We start from the raw sequence: 24,837 nt of genomic DNA, 5'->3' as shown, positions 1-24,837 counted from the left end.
GCCTAACTCTGGGTTCTGTGCCTCCTTGAACTCAAGCTGAAACCCAGCCACCTGCAATCCACACTAGAGCTTTCTGGGAGGAGGAAGAACAAGTGGTTCGATACCCACACCTTCAGAAAATGGGAAGGGTTGGAAGACCAGACAGGACCAGCTGGTAAGAAATGAGCCTGAAGCCGGGCGGTGGTGGCGCATGCCTTTAATCCCAGCACTCAGGAGGCAGAGTCAGGTGGATCTCTGTGAGTTCGAGGCCAGCCTGGTCAACAGAGTGAGATCTAGGACAGGCACCAAACTACACAGATAAACCCTGTCTTGAAAAAACAAACAAACAAACAAACAAAAAAGAAAAGAAAAGAAAAGAAACGGGACTGGGGCTCTTGCCCAAACAAGGACAAGCGCTCCTCCCCAGGTGTTGGTGGCCACACACTTTTCCACTCTCTAGCCTGGATATAAGCCTGCTTCCCTGGCTTTGCTTATCCCACCCCATTCTGCTTCGACTCCCCAGATCCTCTGTCCCCAAGGGTTCCCGGCTTTCCAATACGAAAAGCCACTCCTGCACCTGAGATCAGGATTCTCTGGTGACCAGTGTAAACCTGCTCCCTCAGACAGCACTCGAAGTGGAAACAAGACAAAAAGAGCTGAACTGCCTCTGAGCTTCAGCAGAAAGCTCTTGGGCTACTGTCTACAGCCTGGTTAGGTCTCTGCATGAGGACCTGACCCTGCAAACTGGCAGCTACCAACAAGAGATGCACACACCTGTCTGACAGCCCTCCCCCGTGCCCAGGCTCCTCGTCCCCAGTCTCCATAGAGGAGGATCCACTGGACAGGAAACATTGCATGACCTCCATAACCTTGCTCCCAGGAAGTAGAGGATTTCTCCAGAGCTCATCAGACTGGTTCTCCCTGCCAGACGCCAAAACAACAAGATAACACAAGGCAAACAGCAAAACCACAAAACTAAAAGACTTCATTGTCCTCTGCAGTTCAAGGAGAAGCTAGTGAGGCTTTGCACATTTAGCCTGTCTGTTCCGTGGAGCGTGAGGACACCGAGAACCTTTTGTGTGTTTATATGTGTTTGGCTTTTTGTTTCGTATTGTTTTTTTGTTTTTGTTTTGTGAGCCCCTCACCGTGTATCACTCACTGGCTGGCCTGGAACTTGCTGTGTAGACCAGACTGGCCTCAAACTCACAGAAATCTGCCTGCTTCTGCCTCTGCCTCCCAAGTGCTGGAAAATTAAAAGCATGTATCACCATGCCCAGCTGGCATTGAGATTTTAAATCATCCCTCAGTCCTTTACAGGGACCCCACAGGAACTCAGATCAACATCACAGGACTCTCTGTGTCGTGTCGTCATCTGGATAGGACCAGAGTTATCTTTAGCCTGGCACTTGTAAGTACTATTATATTCTGTGCCTATGTACACATGTAACCACATACATGTACACATATGTAGGTCTATAGAAGAGCTGAGTTGCAGGCCCTGCCTTAAAGAACCTGTCACCTCTCTCATCATTGAGGCTCCCTCTACCTAGAACAGACATGAGCAGACCATAAAACCACCAGTGCCCCTCTGCATACACACTATTCACATACTGGTTTGGGTCTTAATGAAGTTACAATGAAGCAAACCTTTGACCACCACATGACAGCTCTGGGTCAGGACATGTCCTATCACCTGTATTTCCTATGTAATCTATGTTCCTCTTTTCCCTCCTTACAGACAAAGTGCATGCCTCCAACCAGGCCTTGTGGCACAAGCCTGTGGTCCTCACTGCCCCAGAGGCTAAGAGAGGAAGATCACGAGTTTGAGGCCTTCCTTGGCAACTTGGTGGAACCCTGTCTCAAAGTAAAAATGAGTAAAGGGCTGTATCTTTACAGCCCTCTTGTAGCTCCTTGATAGGGTAATTGCCTAGCATGTACAAAATCCTGTGCTCAGTCACACACACACACACACACACACACACACACACACACACACACACCCAATCATTATGGTTTCCCTTCCACACAGACTCTCAGGGAATTCACAATCTGTACACTTGCCTCATCTACAACGTCATCATTTGCAAAGAGAGGTCTGCCTTCCAGCTCCTATTCTCAACCACACCAACTAACTTTCAGTTCATGTGTTACTCCAACCTCACATCTCACTTCTGTAAGCCAGAAGGACAAACAGGTTCTGCCATCAGCAAAGAAACAGAAGGCCAAGCATCACAGGTAAATAAATGCCTGGCAGCCATTCCAAAGGCTCCTCACCTCTATCATGAAGGCACCTTTGTTCCCACAAATCAACAGTGTCCCTCTAGTCAGTCACTGATCAAAGACCGTCACTCAGTCCATCCAGCAAGGCTCATCATGCCCTTCTTACTGTCCGGGACAATGAAATATGCCAGAGTTCCAAACTGTCATCCCTCAAAGCAGACAGATCTGGCGGCTCAGAGCTGTACCATGCTAGATGCGGTGGACTCCGCAGGTTCACACCTACCAAACAGAGGGCAGGCGGCACAGGCAGGCAACAGGTGGAGGAAAGGCCACCAGCCCAGCACACAGCAGGAGGGCAGGTGGTGCAGGCAGCGGGACAGAGGTGCAGTCAAGGCAAAAGGGCAGCCTCCGAAGCAACTGCCAGCTGCAGCTGCAAAGGGCACATCCAGAAGGCACACAGGCCACCTGCTCCCCAACCTGGAGGTCTGCTGAGTCACAGAACATGCGTCACCGGGCCCCCTAACATCACATGCAGAAAGGGCCAGGAGTATGTCAGAGGGACACCATGTGTGTCATGTCAGCTCAGATGACACTAAGACCAGGAATGGTTAAAGGGGCTCAGAAGACACAGGACAAGGAAACTTCTGCTTGTCAAGTTCATCCGTGAGCAATGAGCCCTTGGACGGTGTCTGCAGCCACTGGTCCGAGGATGTTCATCCCACAGACATGTCTTGTGGATTCATGAGACAGGCACCAGTCCTGGAGAGGAAATACAGCAGCCCTGAATAACCACTAATTTCCTCTCCACTTTTTACTAAGCGGGCAGTTTTGCACAAGACAGCTCCTTGTTTTACAAATGCGTTACACCAAATACTAGAAACATCATTGTAACCATCCTGGCAGGAGGGGAAGATATTCTAAAGACCCTGGAGTGCCCCTCCCTTTTCCTATCAGACAGTTGGGACAATGGTTCCCAAAGAATTGGAATTTCCCCCCAGGAAACTCATGCTGGGAGAAGACTAAAGCTAAAGCCTGATGCCAGCCGCGCCCCCCCATCCTCCCCCAGGACAACTGTCTCCCCAGAAGAGTTCACACAATTTCAGCAACTAGTCAGAACATCTTAGAGGAGAGGCCAAAGATGATGGGTAGGACCAACCTTGACCATGATTGCTCAACTACGTAAATCTCTGTTTAAACCTAGCCATGTATCAGTGCCCATAAAGATGGACAGGGGGTGGGGGCGGAGGTATACCAGACCTCTGTGAGCACACTGGGTAAGTTTTCATTCTCTGGTTCTTTCTAGGATTTGTCTCTTTAATTGACATGTTGAGGATGGGTGGCCAAGCTTAGCTTGTTAGGGCTGCTAAGGGCCCAGGCAGCCTAACTAACTCCAGGAACAGACTCAGTGAGGATGTCTGGCCTCAGCACATGCACAGCGGCCGACAAAGAAGCCATCTCGAGGTGACCTTGGGGAGCTTCTAGACTTCGCTGAGCTTCAGAGATGACCTCACACACAGAGGAAGTACTCAGTGAATGACAACCAGGAAAACAAAACCTGTTCTCAAGTAACCTGACCAGTCACGTGGCCTCGTGTTCGCACAGTGGCATCGGAAAGCATCTTCCAGCCAATTCAACTTCCAAGGCCATGCTAGCGGGCTCTCAGACCATGCAGGGCCAGGAGTACAAGGAATATCGGATGCTTTCCGCACTAGGAAGCGACAGTGCAGAATGCAGGCACAAAGCCTCTCCCGTGCAGGTGTCAGAGGGGAGACTTCACCACACAGCCTCTCCCGTGCAGGCAGTAAGGACAACAGTGGTGCTGGAGCAGCCTCCATCTCCACTCTTCCATGTATTCCCTCCGCCCCAGACCAACCTTCCTGCTTTACGGAGAGTCACACATCGGCTAAAAACCTGCAGGACCCCACACACTGCCAAGAAGGCTGGCAGCTGAGGAGGGTGGGTGCACAGCCAAGGACCTGACCAGAACATCCAGATGGGTCCCTGCATCAGCTCTAGCTTACAGGCATAATCTTCACAGTTCAGCTGCCTGAACCTCCCCCAAGAATTTGCTGAAATCAATCAGGAGGATCTATCTCTTTGATGTACAGAACTGTCCGACAAAGCAGTCTGAAAAGGGTCTGAGCACTTAATACAGCGTTGACATGTGCATGATTACCTGGAAGAGAAGCACACGTACGGGGGGCCGGGGGAGGGGGGGGCTGGAGGGAGGCAGGGACAAAGACAGAGAGACAAACAAGAGAAAGGCATGCCACATAACATTTCAGTCCAAACACTAACCACATGACAGTAGTCTCATTATAAGAGAGCTTGCAGCTTCCTACCACCTGGAAATGCCACCGCTGCCCTAACACAGTGATTCACTGAGTCCCTCAGTGCTTGTAGTGAGGTTGGGGTGGGCTGACCTACTGCACAGCCAGTCACATAAAAATGTAGCACATTCTATGATGCCCAGTCCACAATAATCGATAAAAACAAGTAACAGCTGTGAAAATGGTGGCTACATCCCCTGTGCTATAACTTTTATCAGAGTATATTCCCACTTATATATTTTTTTTAAGATTTCCAATCTAATTTCCTACCGTATGCATAAGGGTTTGCCCGCATGGGTATTTATGTGTATCAGGTGTGTGCAGTGCCTGAGGATGCCAGAAGAGGGTGCTGTATCCCCTTCAATGGTGTGGGTGCTAGGAACCAAATCCAGGTCCTCGGCAACAGCAGTCAATGCTCTTAACCACTGCGCCGTCTCTCCAGACCCCTTGTTTTTTGGTTTTTTTTTAATGTTAACTATAAAACAGTCTCAGACAGATTTTCAGGGGCTCCAGCCACCACAGGAGGTGAGAGTTCCATGGGTTACTGCCTCTGAAGACGTCCTAGGGAGACAACATGTAGAGACAGAAGAGAATAGCAATGATGTCCTGACTGTGGGTAGCCTCGGCTAATGTATGTGTGTCTGGGTGTTAGATGTTATCAAAAGAAGCTTAAAACACTTTAAAAAATTAAGCATCAGTTATGCCATTATAGTTGGCTATACCACTCAGTATGTGTAAATACCAGCTAGTGGTGTATCTCTCAGAACTTAAGCAATACATGTTTTATATTTATGAATATATATATATATATATTTATGCACACAATCAAGTACATATAAAAATCACATATATAACAGACACAAATTAGTATACATACACAAGTTACACAAAAACACCCACGCAAATTCATAGGCAGAGCAATCAATAATCACACACAATACACACACACACTGGGAAAGTACAAACAACAAATACATACAATATTTACAAACATAATACACATTCATATAAACACAACAAATACCTGTATAATACACATATTCATACAAACATAACAATTATAGGTAGGTATAATACAAACATCTATGTACCCATATGCTCATAACAAAGGCATGCATAACACACGTGCAGATGTATCTCAAGACCCTGACTATGCAGTTCACAGAGTAGTGAAGGGGGGTGGCTGGCAGTGCCCCTAAAAGCCCTGAAACCAGCATGGGCAGCCTGGGTGTGGGTCTATGGTACTCTGCCCTCAATGCTCTGAGCTGGTCTATATAGTCAGATGCATAGCATGAGCTGATGATGTCAGATGCATAGCTTACATTCCCAGAGGAAGGAGACCTTTGAAAGCATTCAAAGGGACGCAATCACAACAGCCACTGTGAATGAGGCATCTGTGATGCACCAACCCAAAATCCCTTTTCTTTCATTTGGCTGCCAGCGAGGTCACAGAACACCACCACCCTCGCTGGAAACAGAAGGAAAACCGAGGCTCAACTGTGAGGCCGGGATCTGGGCTTGGCTTCTTCAGGAGAACACGGCTGGAATGCCACCTCTCAGCTGCGCCCTGAGAGAACGTTCTACCACCCTACAAGACAGACAGCCAGAACCGGCCTTGTATCTAGAGACCTCTGGGCTCTGTCCGTAAACCAGGAAACAAGCAAAGACACCAACCAAGCCATCCGGTGCTACATACGGGAAGAGCAGCATGGCGGCATGACCCCATCCAGTTTGTGTAAGTCAAGCAACACTCATGAGAGGCGCTTTGGAAGAAGTGGTAGGCTCACTGCTTTCCCTCACAAGCGAGGCTGTCAGCCTCAGGCAGGCAGCATCACAGTGGCCTCCTCAGGGCCACTCCTGGCTACCTGCTCCCTACCTCCCAGTCCACACTAGAAGTCACTAGAAACAATGGATGGGGACCAAGAAAACACAGCGGGCAGACTGTCATGACATTCAAAACAGAATCACTTAAGCAGCAGGGGGATATTTTACATCCACCCAATGACAGGTCAAAGAGAAAGTGTTGCCATGTTGACTGTCAGTGAGATAAAAGCACAGCACATGTCAGAGGTGAATGTTCTGGCATCACTGGATCATTTACAAAGCCACCCTGGGACACTGGTACTGACGTTAAAGACAACACAGGTCCCTTAATTCAGGGGTCCAAGCCCCAAAGGTAGATGTTACTGATCCTAAAGGTTGCTGCCACAAAAGAGCACAGGGATTTGTCTTTTTGTTTGTTTGTTTTTCAAGACAGTGTTTCTCTGTATGGCCCTGCCTGCCTTGGAACTCACTGTGTAGACCAGGCTGGCCTCAAACTCAAAGATCCGCCTTGCCTCTGCCCCCTGAGTGCTGGGACTAAGGGCTTGTGCCACCACGTCCAGCAGGATTTTCTATCTTAATGAAAACCACCCTCAAGGTAAGAAAAGTGCCCAGGGAGAGCAGAGCTTGAACAAGAAGACCACCCTACCTGATCACACCAAGTCCCAAAGGAATGTGACAGTCTTACCTGGCCGGGGGGGACGTGCACAGAGCAGGGAATCGCCACCTTGAAAGGGAAAAGAAACATGAACAAGAGGCTCTCGGGCAATGGGCCCATCAGCCAAAGCGGGTTCCCCCAGGCTGCGGTTATGTCCCAATCCCTGGAGTCCACAGAACCCACATTCTGCTAACTCTGGGGAAGTTCCGGTCCCTTTTGAGAATTTCAAGGGGGGGAAAAAGTGGAGACACACCCATCCAAAAGGAAAAAGAACAAATCTGCACATCATTCATAAAAACAGAAGTTCACCTTGAATTCCAAGCAACTGATGTACTCCCAGAGGAGTCCTTCCTCATTGGGGAGCATGAGAAGCGGGACCCAGAGAAGGTGGGGGGCGCTGAAGGGTGGTTCCAAGCTGCCCACAGTCTTTACAGTCACATTCAGGGATGTGTTTTCTCTGCAAAATGGGTTGCTTTCTCTAGAACTAGCTACGCATACGGAACTGATGTATTTACTCCCGCGGGCACACAAGGGAGTAGAAAGGACTTCCCTTTGGCTCTCCCACAATCAGCTCACTAGGCATTCAAGGAGAAGCCATGAGACCTCTGCTACAGCCCGAGGACAGCCACTGTGAGACAGCTGTGAAGGCCAAAAGGAAAGTGTTAACGCAGAGACGGCTGGGTCCCCGAGTTACAAGTCCCTGGGTGAGTCAAGACATTGGACTTGCTTCTTGTTTGTTTGGGAGGCTGCTGAGGGACCTTGCCCCTGTGACCTGCCGCACTCCCCTGCTTTCTCCTGGCTCTCCCACTTCAGACCCCTGGCTCACTCCAGTTCTCAAAGAGTTTTCTGAAACTGTGGAAAAGAAGAAGACACCAGGGGTCTGACCAGTCACTGTCCTGGGCCATTTGGAGCAGGACGCAGCAGTGTGACCTTGGTCCCTGATGTGGACACTATTTATAGGCCTCTTGCTTATCTTGCTCAGTAAGTTTCTCAAGAAACACATGACACATGGCCACTCATCTGTCTGGGACAGGCCATTATTCCACCAGGATCCTGACTCATAGTCTTGGCAGAGACAGGGGTCCTCGGTCTTTGCACCCACCCTTGCCTCTAACTCCATCCTCATCTCTTCTGTACTCCTACAGCAACTAGTAGACAGAAACACAGATTTTGGATTTGTGTGTCCTCAGCTCCCCATGTACATATTAAATTTTGATGGGTGGATGGGGGAAGAAGCCCATAAAAAATGTAAAGTGAAAACTGACACATGGCTTTGGAAACACAGGGAGCTGGTGAAAGGACCTTATAGCATGGTGACCACACTGGACCAAGGGGAACTCATGGTTAATGGAATGCTGTGATTCACTCCATTCCAGCAAGCCTCCACGTGGGGCACACAGGCATCCTGGTGCCTTGTGACATAGTCACGCTGGTAAGGAATGCATGAGAAATCAGTCTCTGCCTTTAGGATGTCACCTGTATTCCACAACACAGAATAATAGTCATCGGTAAGCAGAAATGGCCCCAAAGGACCTGGAAAGACACAGAGGCACACAAAAATGTATACCACTAAAAAGAAGCAGCCAGCCTGAAGATCCTGCCTGCTACATGATTCCAACTATGACATTCTAGGAAATGCACAATTATAGAAACAGTAAAATAGGAGCAGTTATCAGAGGCTGAGGGAAGAGATGAGTAAGAGGGAAATCAGACAGTGCTGGGAGCAGCTGAACCACTCTGATTGACATTGTCATGGTGGGTACATGTCACTAACAACAGTCCAAACTCACAGAACGAACAACACCCAATAAACTCCCTTTGTACACTATAGGCTTGTGGACTTTGGTTCACAATGTATCAATATTGACTCATCAAGTATTCTGCATTATACAGATTTTAAATACACCAAACAAATGCTTAATTTTCTATAATTTGAAAACTATCCTAAATGTAAAGTTCATCAATATTTTCAAGTAATGGACCAAAAGCATGTACGGAAGGAGTTCCTTATGCCATAAGGAAACCAGTTTAACAGCAACAGTGAGGAGCGGGGCATGAGCACACATCTTTAATCTCAGAATTTGGGAGACAGAGGCAGGTGAATGTGTCAGTGTAAAGCCAGCCTAGTCTACTAGTAGAGTTCAAGCCAGGCAAGGATACACAGTGAGACCTTGTCTAAAACACACACACACACACACACACACACACACACACACACACACACAGAGGGAGGAGGGTGTCAGATGTTTTCTGTATCCCACATTCCCATATAAACAAGTGGTGTGCAGGGTACAGCCCCAGGGACTACAAATGAGAGGAGAGGCTACCCAATCAAGTCCTGGACAGACCATCTACAACCAAGGAAATGCAATCAAGATGTGTCCTTCCAACGTAGCTATGACCAGATATCAGGACAGGAGACACCGGATGTAACCGGTACTTCTAGTTTACTCCCCCTGGTTCAGAATAAGGAGGACAATTGCCCCCAGTCAGAACCATGAATAGAGACACCTCTCTCAAGACGCCCATGTTCCTGCTTCATGCCAGTCTGCTTGGAACTAAGAAACACGTGGACACTCAGCAGCCCCGTGATCAGGCTCCTTGGCTGCTTTTGGGGGCTCGTAGGTTCCACCTTCCATCTGACCTGTCTAGAAAAGCAGGACACAGCTTCTCCACACTCCCTTCTCTTCACTGGAGCCCACAAAGCTCTGGGGCTCATCGTCACCTCTGCTCTTGCCCCTGTAACCTGCAGAAGCACCTGCCCACCTCCCCAACTTCATCTCCTGAGGATGACAGAGCGAGAGAGGGTATTCATAAGCTGACAGGAAGAGGGTCTCTGACCAGCGTCCACATCAGAATGTCAGGCACCTCATATCATCTGCTTGGTCCTCATCTTCAGCTGCAGCTCTGGTCAAACACTCTGGTCCTTGAGCCCTGTTCACATGACTGAGGGAAACACTGTGTGCCTGGGACATCCCTAGGCTGTTCTCAGGATATCCATCCAAGGCCATGAATTGTACTGAATGCTGAGTAGCAGACACCAACGCAGGGGACTGCGACAAGGGCCCAGTGCCAGGCCATCCTCAGGTACGGTCCTACAGGCGTCTCTACCCAGGAGTCTGAGCTGAGATAGCTCCTTCAGTGCACGGCTCCACGGTATACACCTACCACCCAGGGCATAGCACCATGGAGGCTGAGCAAGCTGCAGAAAGGTGGAGACTAGAGGATTGCAGTCTGTGCTCCAAGCATCAGGACACACCCTCAGGGGGCCGTGCATGTGCAAGCTCAAGTCAGCTCCATAAACACATCCTATAAGACACGCCTGTCTGCAGGTCTTGGTCCTGAACTCTACCAACACAGAAAGCCAGCATATTCTGACCTATGCCTGGGAGGCTGAATCAAGGAGGACTGCTCTTCAGAGAGTCCCAGTTGCCTTCCCCTCCTCCTGATGACAGCAACCACTGGAGTCAAGGGGACAAAAGGTGGCAGTAAAGGGAATCCCAGGGGAGAGCTACAGACCCTGAGCTATGAGCAGTAGATCTTGGGACCTTCTCTCAACCTGACCCAGGGCCCCTCTGAGAGACCTGCCTACTAGCCACTTTATGGCCTTGACTTGGCTTTGTCTGTGGCCTAATCTGTGGTTACCAAGGACAACCACAAACAAACAAGGCTGTGCCCAACCCACACCTGGCTGTGTGGGCGCCTGGAGCTCATGGCTGTTGATAACCTGGTCATCAAGGCGGAAGCAGGGGGAGCCTGCCGCCTTCCACTCATCATGACTGTCCCAGGAGTGAATGGGTAAATGTGTGAATGGCAGTGTGCATATTTAAAATTCAAGGACTGAGAGGAATGTGAGGGGGTGAGCTCTGTGGTACAAAGCTTGCCTAGAATGTGCGATCCCCCAAATTGACCATTTTTTGAGAAATGTGTGAGCTGTCTATGTATGACTAGAAGTCTGAGAGACCTGGGAGCTCTAATGTGTGAGAGAGCAGCGTGTGTATATGTGTACATGTGTGTGTACATGAACGCCTTGGGGAAATATGTGAGTTTGTGAGTGTGTTTTCTAGAAGTCAGAATGTCTGCATGTCTGTCTGTGAGTATGTCCATGTGTCCATGTCTATTAGTATGCTCACAGAGTCCTGTAGTCCTGAACCCTGGGCAAAAGGCAGAGCTTTGACCAACATGTGAGTCTACCTTAAAAAAGGAAGCTTTAACCACAGCCAGCTGCCTCTGCCCCCCTCACCATGGCCAGCAGGAGCCTCTGGTGCTGAGAGGACTAGGTCTACCTTGACTACCATTCAAGACATCAAAGTCCCCAGAGAGAGAAAGGATGACCCAGTTCAACACACAGTTTGTAGACCATGTCTTCCTTCTCGTTCACACAATTAAACCATGAATTCAACCCTGGTTGCCATGTTCAATTAAATTTCATTTTGGCCAAGCCATGTCAAGAGTGATTATCTTCCTACAAGTTTCTCTAAGAGATGCATGGTTGTAACCACTACATGCTACTACATGAACAGAATAAATAGTTTGCATTCAATGTTTTGTGAAAAATTCCAATCCTGCTGGGTCCCATGAATGAGCTTCCTAGCACGTCACAGAACTCTGGAGGAAAAATGGAAAGACACGCCCCTCCAGTTTCCAGCATGTTTTTACTGGTCCACCCCTCCAGCAGAAGCCTGGGTGCTTGCTGGCCTCTTTTCTCGTTTGTTCTCCATTTAATTCTGCCCAGAGGAGAGCTCTCTGAGTTGGCATCAAGTATGGGTGCACTGGAGATCTGGAAAGGAGAGTCAACCCAGCAACATCACTCAGCAGTCATGGAAAGGCATTCATTAAGTGCATACAGGGGCTGGAGTTGCAGTCTGGCAGAGCCCAGCATGCACGGCGCCCTGAGTTTAAGCCCCAGCACTAAAACAAATGCATCGATAAATAAAAGCACATAACTTCCAATAAATTCAACAACAACCTTTCAGGTGCCAAGACAAAGGAGTAGAGGAAAAAGGTGGGTCACTGGTCGCCTTAGCACTGTGTGGGGGAGAGAAATCAATTCACTGCTTGAAGAAAGAACCATCTTGGTGCTCAAGTTACATTGAATGAAATCGCTTTGCTCAGAATAATGTGACTCACGACTACATAAAACTGGAGACGAAATTTAGTTCAGCTTCGACACCAAGCCAGAAGGGCAACAATTTCCTTCCAAGTCAGGAAAATGGAAGAGATGTTGTGGCTTCCTGGGCTTAGGAGAAACCAACAGAGAGGCTAGTGGCTGGCCACTGAGACCCACAATGCAATGGGAGTCAGGTCACTGCTCATCTCGGCAGAGAGCAGGATCTGGGGCGAGGATTTTTCCAAGAAGCCCTTTTATCACTTTACAGCTTTTACAGCTTATGTTAAATATCACTGACCAATGAACTGGCCCATTGTGTTAAGCTTGAGAAAAGGTAAGCTGTAAATTTTTTTTTTTTATAGCCAGGATTATCACTCACTATATATGGAGGAGGTGAATCAAGAAGAACGTTTCTCACACACCCCCACACCCCCAATGCTGTCACTTAGCAAAGGGTCACTCTAATTAAATACAGTCTGTGCTAGACTGCTGGGGCCACAGGGAAGCCCCATAGACAGAAAGCTTACACAATAGAGGTTTTTATGTCCTCAACCCTGGCGGCCAAATGACAAAAACTGAGGTGTCTGCAGGGTAGTTTCCTGCTCCTTGCCTTGTGAAGTTGGTCATCCATGGTCATCCACCTCCCTACCTGTATCTTAAAGATTCTTCGTAGGAGGACAAAGGTCACATGGGATTAGAACCCACTCTGGTGACTTTGCTGAAACTTCACCTCTTAAAAGACCATGCCTACAAACCCAGTTCAGAGAGCTGGGCTTCAGCCCATGAACTTGAGGGAACACAGTTCAGTCGGACAGTTATCAAAGGTTTCAGAGAACCAAAGCATTCTCCGAACACCAGTCAAGGCTAGACCCCCAAGCAGCAACAAGTCTCTTCACTCAAGGCAACTTCTGGAACAGCTCCAGCGCCTGAGGCCAGGGCCAGTGACTGTCAAGGTCAAGCTCCCCAAAGAGCCTGCAAGAACAAGGGACCCACAGGGACTAGGGCATGAAATGTAGGCTGCCGAGACTTTATTAACCTTTCCAAGGATGAGAGCCCTCTCTACCTTTGCTCCTGGGAACTCTTTGCTAGGCATGACCCTGGAATCCCTAATTAGGCTCACATTCCTCAGGCAGCCCTGTTATCCACTAAGTGGGCAAAGCCCAATTTAGCTTCCTCTAATCCCCATGAGAAACAAGCCAGCAGGGCAGACGCAATTAAACCCCAGGCTGCCTGCCACAATCAAGGCATCAAGACGGGAGAAAAGGAGGCGAAATTACTGAACTGGGGCTTTCTGTTTCCCTTAAAGGTAACAGGGCTAGAGAAGATGATGCCTCTGGTACAGGGATCAACAAGTCCATCCCAGCATTCTCAGCTCTGGGTTGGGCTGGCCTGGGCCTGCGTCAGCTCTTAAGGCCTCAGTGTCCTTCTTTCCTCTACCTTGCGCTTCTGAGTTTTAGGAGAAGGGGCTGTGGCAGGGTGGCTTGGGTCTTCTCTGACTTCAGGCAAAGCGTACAGGGCTTATAGGGGAATGCACCAGAAGTGAAACACCAGAGCCCGGCTCTACACTCCCAACATGGGCCCCAGATCAGAAATCACATGTGAGTCTCTTGTTGCAAAGAGATTCTGAAATTCTGAACGTGCGTGAAAGGGGCCCCCTCCCGGGACATCCTGCATTCACCAGACTCAAGATCTAGTAAGGACCTCAGGACGGGACCATTTGCCCAGAGACAGGCACAACAGTCTGTCTCAAAGTCCAAGGTCAGGAAGGAAAGACAAGGCCAAGGTCTGCATACTGGGCTCCCAGGCACACAGGAGTATGGGCCCATCCTAGACGCCCATCCCCAGGCAACACCAGGGCCCTGCCTATCAGCTCTTAGGATACTTACCAGATGTGTCCTTTGTCTTATTGCCTAAACAGAAAAACAAAGATTACACGGTAATGGGTAAAATGCTTTCTAAAGAATCAGAAAGCCAATAAATCCAACTGCTTCAGAGAAAGACTGATTCTTTTAAAGCCATTCTCCTCACTTAAAATGCCAGGGATCAAGTTGTAATTGCTCCAAAATAAGCAGACCCATTTCCACAGGAAAATCCAGGTCTCAGACCACAGCCACGTTTCCCCAGTGGCTTCCTCATCAGCCCTGCAACGTGTCACCAGTAATCTCAAACAAAGAACAATGGCATTGGTAACTCACATTTTTGCTGATAAGAAAAGACTGCCAAGCCAGGCACCATCCCAGCCACTGGGGGGGGCAGAGGCAAGAAGAACTCTGTCAATTCAAGGCTAGCCTGAGCTACTTAGCAATTGCTAGCCTGGCCAGGGCTATGTATGTAGTGAGAGCCTGTCTAACAAAAAGAAAAGATTGCCGATTAGCTCTGTGGCACAGAACCCTGCACCATTTCCATCATGCCCTCACTTGTGCTGGTTTGTGTTTCAGAGATAATGGCGTCACCTGGGGTCAGTCATCCCCCATCCGGAGGTACAGTCAACGCAGATGGAGATAAATGACTCAACAGTTAAGAGCACTGGCTGTTCTTGCAGAGGACCAGGATTCTGTTCCTAGCACCTCCACAGAGGCTCACAACCACCGTAACTCCAGTTCCAGCGGATTTGCTATCCTCTTCCGGCTTCCCTCCGGCACTGTACAAACCCGATATGCACGCGCAGGCAAACACTCTCGCACACATAAGGTAAAAATAAATAAACCTGTTTTTCTCTTTTTTTAAGAGGCCCCATCTATCTCTTCCCCTCCAATCTGATGTCTTCCTGGTTTGTTCTGTGACCTGTTGTGACCAATGAAATAAGGTAGTTTAAAAACACTTCTCTTCCTCCTCCTGCTCTTCTTCCTCCTCCTGGCCTTCCTTCTTCTCTTGGGGAAGTGGAAGGGTTAAACTCACTCTGAAGCCCAAACTAGGCTCAAATTCACAGCAATCTTCCAGCCTTGACCTCCTCAGTGTTTGCTAATAAGCCCAGCTTAAATATGGTAGAACTCCGGAAGCTCGGCCTTAAGGGGCTGCAAAGTGTTGCTTCTACCCCAAGCCCATTCATGGATACAAGCAGCTGCCGTGCTGAAAGAAAGCCAGAGCTACCAGGTGGACAGACAGGCCTACAAAAGTTCATACTGGGCCATCCAGTCTCTTGTAAACCCCTGGGAAAGGGCGTGGGCGTGTCCGGCCAGCCTTGCATCCACCTCATCTCTCCCTACCTTGTAGCTCCTCTTGTCCTGTGGCAGGCATAGGCACATATCTCTCATTTCTTTCAACAACTGTAAATAACGCGATTTGTTAAGTCCACCCTTCCCACTCCAAGACAGGGTGTCAGCAGGACATCTCTGCTGCCAGCGAGACAGAGATCCGGAAGTGCTCCTTCGGACCTGGTCCCACAAGTGCAGCTATCCTTAGCCAGACAGAACTGGCACAGTAAGTGCTATCTGTGTTCAGGAGGAGCTGTGAAGAGGGGGTCAAGAATGGCTACCCTGATTCCAGGACAAAGTACATGTACAGTTTACTGGAGACTCGTGTACAAACGTCCTGACCCCTAACTTGTCATTTGCTAATACCCTTCTCCCTGCAAAGAAAAGCTCAAAGGAAGAAGTGGCTGTTTCAAAGGCTTGAGAGTGAGTGGTACACGCAGCATTCGCAGCATTCGCCAAGGGGGAATGTGTGGACTTCCCACCGCTGGGCTTCATGCTCACCAGACTGCCTGCCAGGAAAGCCCCCCACCCTGCCCCGCCCCGGCCCCAATAAGGAAGGAGCTGAGGCCCAGTCAAGCTACAGTTCACACAAGCTAATGTGGCCTTCTTCTGCTTCTGCTACAGCCATGCAGGATCTGAGATTTCCATCTGAAACCATCAAGCAGGCTCATCGGGTCAAGCAGCTGATTTCCAATGACCAGTTGCTAATGATATGGAGAAGGGAAAGGCCTTCCACAGTGAAGGTGACCCCTTGCAGCCAGAGATCTGCCTATCACATCTCCAACTCTCCTTGGGTCAGCGGTCTTAACCGCCTGTCATTCATTAGTTCATTTGTTCACAACAATTCATCAAATACCATATTTCAGGACAGGGCACTCAACAACTAGAAATTGTCGTGCCTTCAGGCATTCAACTTAAAGCAGGATACTACAGGAAATTTTCTTTCAGGACACTTTTGTACAAAGTGTCTGAGAATGATGTAATGTAAAATAAATAGCAAGTAATAATAAGTAATAACAGTTCAATGGTGAAGAGCCCATACTGCTGTTAAAGAAGATCCAAGTTCCGTTTCAGCACCCATGTTCCAGTTACTGCCTCTCACTCCAGGTTCCATGGGACCCTCCACCCTCTGCTGGTTTCTACTGGCACCCGCATTCACACGTACATACCCCATACACAGACATACACAAATACACAGAATGAAAAATAAAATACATCTTTTTAAAAATTAAAGTAAAATTAACTATAATTTTTATATCCAACTAGTTAACTCTTTATTTCACATATACATATTCTGCAAACACCAACAAACTCATACCACGTGACATTCATTACCCTACCATCTCACACTAATTATCCACCAGTGTCCACACAACCTTGTCGATGCCATCACACTGTTATCTAGCATACCACACCACAGAGAATTACCCACAAACGCCACCTCTGTGCCACCTGATCAGGACTCCAGGCCCAAGATGTACCCCTTTAAAGGCACCCACAAAAGGGTTGTGGTGGCCTAACAGGTGGAGGGCTCTGGGTTCAGTGCTCAGTACTGCAAAATCAACAATAAATAACATGCCCTTCACATCTCTCCTCCGAACCCCATTCACTGAAACACCTTCAAGGTCAGGCCATCCACAGGGCCTCCTATGCGTCAGTGAACTACCCCAAGCTTTTTTTTTTTTTTTTTAACGCAAAAGAAGGGAATTTACAGTAAGACTGGAATTTCAGATTTTACCCTACATTCTCCATTCCATTCATCAGGCTCTCCCAGCCTTCCTTACAGCCCAGCAAGTATTTATTGTTCCTCAGATCCTGCAGGCAGGGTGATGCTTAGAGCAATGGGAGAACTAAAACCAGGATTCTCCTATCCCCCGGCATCCTCAAATGCTTGACCCACCCGCTATTTCAGAAAATCTTGGGGAATTCTCAGGGGAGTCAGTAGTCTGGAAATAGACAAATATGAGTTCTGTCAGCTGCCCCTGGAAGGTAGGGAGAAGGAAGCTCTAGGGCTATTTCTGTGTTTAAGGGAACATGGGGGTGGCCACTTCCTGAATCCCTGGCTAAAATTAATAGCTTTACAGAAGTGGCAGAGAAACTTGATTTTGCAAGTTAAAATTCTCAGGACTGAAGTGTGTGCTCATTTGGACCCTGCTGCTAAAAATGAGGTGGCTGGGGCGAGGGGAGGGGGGAGAGTATAAGGGGGTGGGAAATGGGGGGATTTCTTCTAAAAAACCTCACTTTAAAAAGTGGCTAGAGTAGAATATAACAGCATCTGAACCAAAAACCTCTACATGGAATCACCTCATCTCAGGGAAGGTCACCCTAGAGATACAACGCTGCCCTGAGCACACACAGTCACAACCCAACAAGCAGGCTGTCCACAGGCACACATGGTCACAGCGCAGAACAGCACTGGGAGAGGATGCTACCAGGCGACACACTGAAGTATTTGGAAGTCTCAGGGAGATGGAACCTTCCCCTCATCCATGGATAAGCCTATAGAGACACTACCAAAGTGTCCTGCCCAGACACGACAGAAAACTCCTGGTAGGGGAGAAGAAGGCTCAGAACATCTTTCCCAGGCTAAACTCTAGGCTCTGGAAGACAATGCTGGGAAGACCCTTTCCTCAAAGATACACCAGGGGTGTATTCCCAAGACTGTCAGAACTTCTCTGAGATGTGTTTCCTTGGGGAGCACACTAATTGACTCCAAAGTATCTTAAATACGGAAGAAGAGCATTCCGGTGGCCTCCTAGCTGGGTACCCGTCAGCTTGTGCCTGAACTGAGGGGCAGAAAAAATACCCCCCACTGAAGAAGAAGAAGGAAAGTAAGTGAGGGTAGATGTCACCATCAGTGGGCTTTTCGCTTGTGACGAAGATGAGTGGAATCTGGGAAGAGAAGGAATAAGAGGTGTCACTGGACTAGGAGATGCCATGGGCTTAGAAGTGAGGGGGACACCCACAAGCATGGAGAAAGCAAGGCTAGCAGGGACCACGGAGACATAAAGAAGACAAGCACTCCTACAGAGGGAAGCCAGTGACAGCAGGAAGACACTGGGGCAGGTCTGGGGCAGGAGACACTGTTCCTGAGGCCAGAACAGGAGGGATGGGAGGCAGAGCTAAATGTAACAGCAAGAATTTCCCAAGCTGATAATTGTTAGGTCTCAAACCCTGAGACAAAGGCTGAGGTGCCTATTTAACATATCAAAGTGGATCCCTTAGTTCCTACCTGTTATCAATTATGGCTGGCATACCCCACCCTCTACCCTGAACTCTCCAGCCCAGGGGCTGGGCTGTCCTTCCCCCAGAGGCTCTTCCCGACATAATCCAGCTATTTTGGTTACCCACCCTTTTTGTACCTTTGGCTTCCTGGCTACTGCACCTCATTCCCCTCTCTCCCTTCTCCCTTCCCCTCCCCCTCTCCCCACATGGCCACGCTCAGTCTGGACATGTCCACTCTGGACTCTCCCAGATGTGTCTGCCTCTGGCTACGCTCTCCCTTTTATTTACAACAAACTTTCTCCTCCACCATATCTAGGAGCAGTCATGTCCTTTCCTTTTTATTTCTTTTTTGCATTCAGTAATGAGCACAAGTAGCTGACGATGAAGGAGGTATATTTACATTATGGAAGCCAGCCAGGGTCACCAGTCAGCCTTCTGAACCCAGACACTGCAAACCTTCACCATGCAAGCCCAGTCAGGTCTACAGAGAAACGTCAGAGATACTGGGGACCACACAGCAGTATCAATAATAAGCAGGGTTGGCCTGGAAAACTGGGATGCAGGCTAGTCCCTGGGAAGAGTAGAGATGTTCATGTGCATAGCAAGGAAGGACACACAGTCAAGCACGCACGCACAGACACGCTGAATGAAGGAAAGGAGGGGAAAGTTTATTGAGATAGAAGGGAAAGCATAGCCACAGGCAGACACATTTGGGAGAGTCCAGAGTTGTCAATACCCTGAGCCATGCGAGAGGGGAGAGAGGGGAACCAGGTGCAGCGGCCAGGAGGACAAAGGTACAAAAGGGGTGGGAAACCACAATGTCTGGATTATATAGGGAAGAGATTCTGGGGGGAAGGGCAGCCCAGCCCTTGGGCTGGAGCGTTCAGGGTAGAGGGTGGGGTACACCAGCCATACCCTGTAACAGGCAGGGACTGAGGGATGCTGGGAGAACCTGGCCACCAGGTCGGCTTTGATGTGTTAAACAAGAACCTCAGCCAATTTGTCCCAGGTTTGAAACTTAATACATGCGGACAGGGACGTGAACACACACACATACACACGCCTCTCAAAGAAGGGGGCAGAGGCCTGCTCTTCAGGAAGCCCTAGCGCCCACACAGGTGAGGACTCTAATCCGGGCAGTCACCCTGGCGGCACAATCAATGGATCAGGATCACAAAAGCCTCCCTGGAAACAAACTAGGGCTGGCCACGCAGCCTGCAGGATCCTGAGAGTCAGGGAGAAGGGCAGCAGGCCAGGTGGACAGTCCCACAGCCAGCATGATGGAGGCCCTGCGATACCACAGCCCAGGGGGCACTGATCGGGGTCTTTGACAGTCTCCAGAAACTGCTCTAAATGAGATAAACAGGCAGCATTCTCAAGGAGAATTGAGAAAGCACACTGCCCTTTCCTGCCTAAATGCACGCTGGTAGATGCTAGTGATCTACTGATCTCCCATGCTCCACAGAAGTGCTTGCTTACCATGCCTCAGAACAGTCCCTTCAGTCACCGACACTGCAGGGGTCCATGGGACCTCTAGAGCAGTGGTTCTCAACCTTCCTAATGCTGAACCCTTGATTACAGTTCCTCATGTTGCGGTGACCACCAACCATAAAATTATTTTTGTTGCTACTTCATAACTGTAATTTTGCTACTGAGCAGCGTATCGGTTCCTAAGACCACCGGAAATACCTGTTTTCTGATGGTCGCAACCCACAGGTTGAGAACCACTGCTCTTGAGGAACGAGAGAGAGAGCTCCAGCAGAAGCCAGAGGCCTGGGCTTGCAAGCGAGCTGAAGTCCATTTCACACATCCCTAGGGAAGGTGTTCTTGCCTTAATTTCACAGAAGACCAGACTAACACAAGGTGGAATTAGAATTCAGACCCAGGATTTTTATATGAATAAAACAGCCTATCACAAAATTCAGGTACTCAAAGACATAACCAGAAGTCAGAAAAATATTCATCAAGTATCTATATTTGAGAGACAGCTGTTCATAGCTAGCTGGTCTTGAGTTCTATCCCCCTACTCTAGACTCAAGACCTCCAAGACACAATGTCCCACCATGTTCTGTAGGACCCCAAGGCAAGTGGTCACCTGTTTGTTATTCTCATCACAAAAAAACTGGCATTTGTTTTGATATTTCCCAGTGCCCTTCCTCACTGGTAAGAACCTGTCTACGAGAGGTCAGGTGACACCACTGGCCTTGCACACTTCCCCAGTCAGTAGGGGAACTTCTTCCTCAGGACACTGTGGAGAAAAACAGGGATGGAGCACAGAGGCAGGTTTCCATGGAAACTCACAAATTCTAATTCAAAGCAAACCTACCTGCAGCTATGGTGTGTCCTCACTGCCATCAGTCCATCATCTCCAGGCCCCACGAGGGGCCACAGGAAGGTAGCTTCTCACGGTAAAGATTCTAAGAGTCCTCAAGTACATGGCCTGACCCAGACCTCGTGAAGGACCCAAAGGACTGACACTCTCACTGTACCAGACCTCCAGCTTCCTGCATACAAGCAACCATAGCCAATAAGAGATTACAGCCAGAGTCAAATCAAAGAGCAAAGTGGTACAGACTCACTCCAGAGCTATATCTAGGTCTATTTTATTTGTTACAACATAATACAGACGGCCAACTTTTAAAGACTCAAAAGGGTAGTTTTTAAAATCCTGGTGTTGATTTAAAACGAAGGTAGTATCTCAAAAGAGTATAATTGCCCTGCACCGCTTCACAATGGGGATGTACTCTGAGTAATGTGGTGACGCAAGATTGTTGCTGTGCAAACACCATACAGTGTGTTTGCACAACCAGGGTCACTACAGCATCACCAGATGACGCAGGCTTGTGGACCACCATCAGATAGGCAGCCCACTGTTGACTAAAGCATCATTATGGGGTGCACACCTGTAATAATTCCTTTTGGGCCTATTGTTGGGGTAGGGAAAGTAATCCTCTACAAACATAGCTTAAATATAGAACCCTGCTGAAGAGCAAACATGTCACCACAAAGTGACATTTACACTGCTAACTACACAAGACAATATGGTCCCTCTTGCCAATCTGGCCACACATCGTAGGCAGCTTCAAAGCCCTTAGTTAGCCAGTGTGGTGACTAACACCTCTGTACCTAGCACTTAGAAGTGGAGGTAGGGGGACTGGCATGCAATTGAGGCCAGGCTGAGCTACACAGTGAGTTTCATTCCAGTCTTAGCTAGAAGGTAAGACCCTGTCACAGAAGAAACCACAAAGCAAAACAAACAACAGCAAAACAACCTTGGTTTCTCCTCTCTGGCCCCATCCGATGAAGCTCTCGAAGTCCACAATCAATGGCCTCGTTTAGGGCACAGATTATATGGAGTTTGAAAACAAGAATTTTTATACATGGGCCAGGTGTTGATTACACCTGGATTGCTAACTCCGAGGTGAGCTCAGGGCACAGGTGAGGCTTCCCCAGTGGGCAGGCAGGCCATCCCCACATCCTGGGCCCCAAAAGAGCCCTCCTTCTCAGTAACAAAGGCCCCAGCTCTCAATGCTTCAGTGAGTTTCCTCCCTAAGATGGGTCCAAGCAAGCCAGTGAGGATAGCCTTCCTGAAAAGGGACCACTTGGGAAAGACAAAAGTATCCCTCAAAGGGCAAAGTCTGAAGATGCTTATGGCTCTTCTCACACCAGTGAGAACTCGGAGCAAGCAAGATATGAATGAATAAATGAACCACTGCCATCGGGACAGTAGAGGCACCAACGATACTAAAAGAAACTAGACTGTACAACCATGAGACACAGAGAGAAGGTATAAAATGTGTCCTGTGAAAAGGTGAAACCAGTCTGAACGGTTTGCCTGCTGTAGGGCTCTACCTACGCGACACCCTGGAAAAGACAAAATGATGAAGACAACAAAAAGACTGGAGGTCACCAGAAGCCGGGAGAGGAAGGGAGCGCAGGAGATTTTTAAGGCAGGGTAAATACTCTATAGGGTACATATGCTGTACTATACATTTGTCCAAATTCATAGACTATGAGACATGTCTCCCACAGGCTCACATGCTGTGTTGGGCTGCTCCTGAGCTGATGGCTGAGTTTGGAGAGGGAGTGGAGACTTCAGTGGATGAAGCCAAGCTGGAGGAAGCAGGGCACTAGGGACTTCTGAAACTTATGCCTGGTTCCCAGCTCCTTGTACTCCATTTCCTGTCCAACCACAAGGTGGACAGTGCCTCCCTGACATTTTCCCACCATCCTGATCTGCCTCACTGAGGCCTAGCGTCAACAGAGCCAACAACAGTGGGCTGAACTTCTAAAAACATGAATCAAAATAAATCCTTTCTCCTTGAAATTGTTTAATCCCAGGTGTCTTTGTCACTGTGATGAGAAAAGGAACAGAAAACAGAACACCAAGATTGAGTCCTACTGCCAAACACACTCTGGATGAGGCTGACATTTCAGTGGAGGCCATCAGTCGCAACAGAGATTAATTATGGTGGGAGAGGTCGCGCAGAGTCAGAGAGAATTCTGTCTGCTTTCCCTTCCATTCTGCTATGAACACATAAACACCCTAAGAATAACTTCAATGACCTCCAGAAACAATTGTATAAGGCAGCTGTCAAACTGGAAGCTCAGTGGTAGACCACTTGCCTCGCATGTACAAGACTCTGCATTCCCAGCTCAGCACAACCCCTCCCCCCAACCTCCCCCTCTCTAGAACACCAAGCACACAGACTGCACCGAATGCAGAGAAGTGTGTCTTGGCAGAGCCAGGCTCCCAGGTGGTCCTCAGGGTGGCAAGGCTGGAATTTCCCTGAAGTCAGTGTGGTTCTTGGGCCCAGCTCAGTGCCTGGCTAGAGTGAAACTCAGAAATGTGTGTTGAATTGTCCAGCTTCAATGACTTCCATCATTAGGACAAATGGTGGCGGGTCAGGTGGAAGAATCCTGGGTAAACGCTGAGCTGGCAGCACGGATTTCTCTCAGGGAAGTGCCATCGCTTGATCCTGAAGCTGCCACCTCCAAGAACAGAGCAACCAGCCAAGAACAGAAGCCCTTGGTGTCCAGTGACAAGGGAACAGTCATGCCTGCAGGCTCAGCTCTTCCCTGTAAGCTCTGGGAGCATTGGCTGACTTCCATTTTTTCTGAGCATACACCACAAGCCAGTGTCATGAGAGACAATACAGTGTCTCATGTCACTCCCATAGTACTCTGGTGGCTTCTAACTGCCCATCCTTCAGATATAGGCACCGAACCTCAGAAAATGTACCAGGAAACCGGCCATCACATGTACAGCACAAGAGCTCAGTTCAAGGCACTTTGGGGCTTTGGCTTTTGTTGTTTTAATGAAAAATGCTGATTTGGGGTTTTGTTTTGTTTTGTTTTGTTTTTTACTAAGTGAAACTGACTCATTTTCCTAGGACAATGTCTGGGTCCATATATTTCCAGGAAGATATCTGGGTCCACCACTTCCACTCCTTAGGGCTAGGGAATTAGGTGGACATCCTCATCTTCAATGCTGAAGCGGGAGCAAGCATCACCAAGTTCATTCGTTCCCAAATGTTCATGGTGTAGTCACCCTCCCACATTGGGGAATCACCTGGACCTGCTTCTATGATGGTAGAGCTGCCTGGTGCTCTGGGGCCTGAGGGAGGATTAGTCTGGACACAAAGCAATGAGACAAAGCAGGGACATCCATAGCCAAGAGCTTAACACAAAGCAAAGCAAGAACTCACACTGGTTTCCCTGTGTCCTCAGAACATCACCTGGTCCTCATAGAAATATGTATCTATGACAGCCCAGTCCTGCGTATGCTGCAAAAGAGCAATAGGAAGAAGAGACACATGCTAGTCCTGCCATGTTCTCTGTAGAGGACTGGGCATCTTGGATGTGTCACAGATAGAATGGAGCTTGAAGCCAGGCAGGTAAGGTTGAGGATGGGCCTAGAGGCTGAGGGTACCAGGGAGCCCTGGTGCTAGAGACTGGTCCTTTGTGGACTACAGCAGATGCTGAATGCCAGGACCTGCTGGCTGCTCAATGCTGTCCCAGACGTGCTCCAGCCCAGCTAACTGGTGTTCAATCTCCATGGGGAGAGCTCTGATGATTCAGGACCCTGAAGTGTGACTCCCGGCATGGGCAGATGTCAAAAATAGCCAATGTCCATGGCAACCACAGGCTGCAAAGACAAGGTTGGTTCTTGTGCACGTTACAGGGACAATCCCCAGCCCCTCTTCTTCCTCTTCATTCAACATCTGCTTTCCTAAAACTTCTGTATTTCTCCTTCCCTTTCCCCTCATGTTCATGAGTCAACTGATGGCAGAGAAAAAC

The 24,837-nt window shown here is 48.7% G+C and overlaps 2 protein-coding genes across 2 annotated transcripts in view; both read right to left on the bottom strand.

Moving 5' to 3' along the window:
• Nucleotides 1–7,108, bottom strand: part of Tns3 (tensin 3) — a 146,335-nt gene extending 139,227 nt beyond the window's left edge. Inside the window, exon 1 of the mRNA XM_059275458.1 lies at nt 7,039–7,108. Coding sequence (XP_059131441.1) covers nt 7,039–7,098 — 60 coding nt within the window. The 5' untranslated portion in view covers nt 7,099–7,108. The remainder of the gene's footprint in view (nt 1–7,038) is intronic.
• Nucleotides 7,109–18,166: 11,058 nt separating this feature from the next.
• The window catches only part of LOC131920872 (tensin-1-like), a 75,697-nt gene continuing 69,026 nt past the window's right edge, over nt 18,167–24,837 (bottom strand). The window contains exon 4 of the mRNA XM_059275336.1: nt 18,167–18,204. Within this exon, the coding sequence (XP_059131319.1) occupies nt 18,167–18,204 (38 nt within the window). The remainder of the gene's footprint in view (nt 18,205–24,837) is intronic.

The sequence above is a fragment of the Peromyscus eremicus genome, chromosome 10, assembly GCF_949786415.1.
Source record: "Peromyscus eremicus chromosome 10, PerEre_H2_v1, whole genome shotgun sequence".
In the NCBI taxonomy this organism is placed as follows: domain Eukaryota; kingdom Metazoa; phylum Chordata; class Mammalia; order Rodentia; family Cricetidae; genus Peromyscus; species Peromyscus eremicus.
The sequence above is the reverse complement of the archived record's forward strand: the minus strand, read 5'-3'. Positions and strand labels throughout refer to the sequence as shown.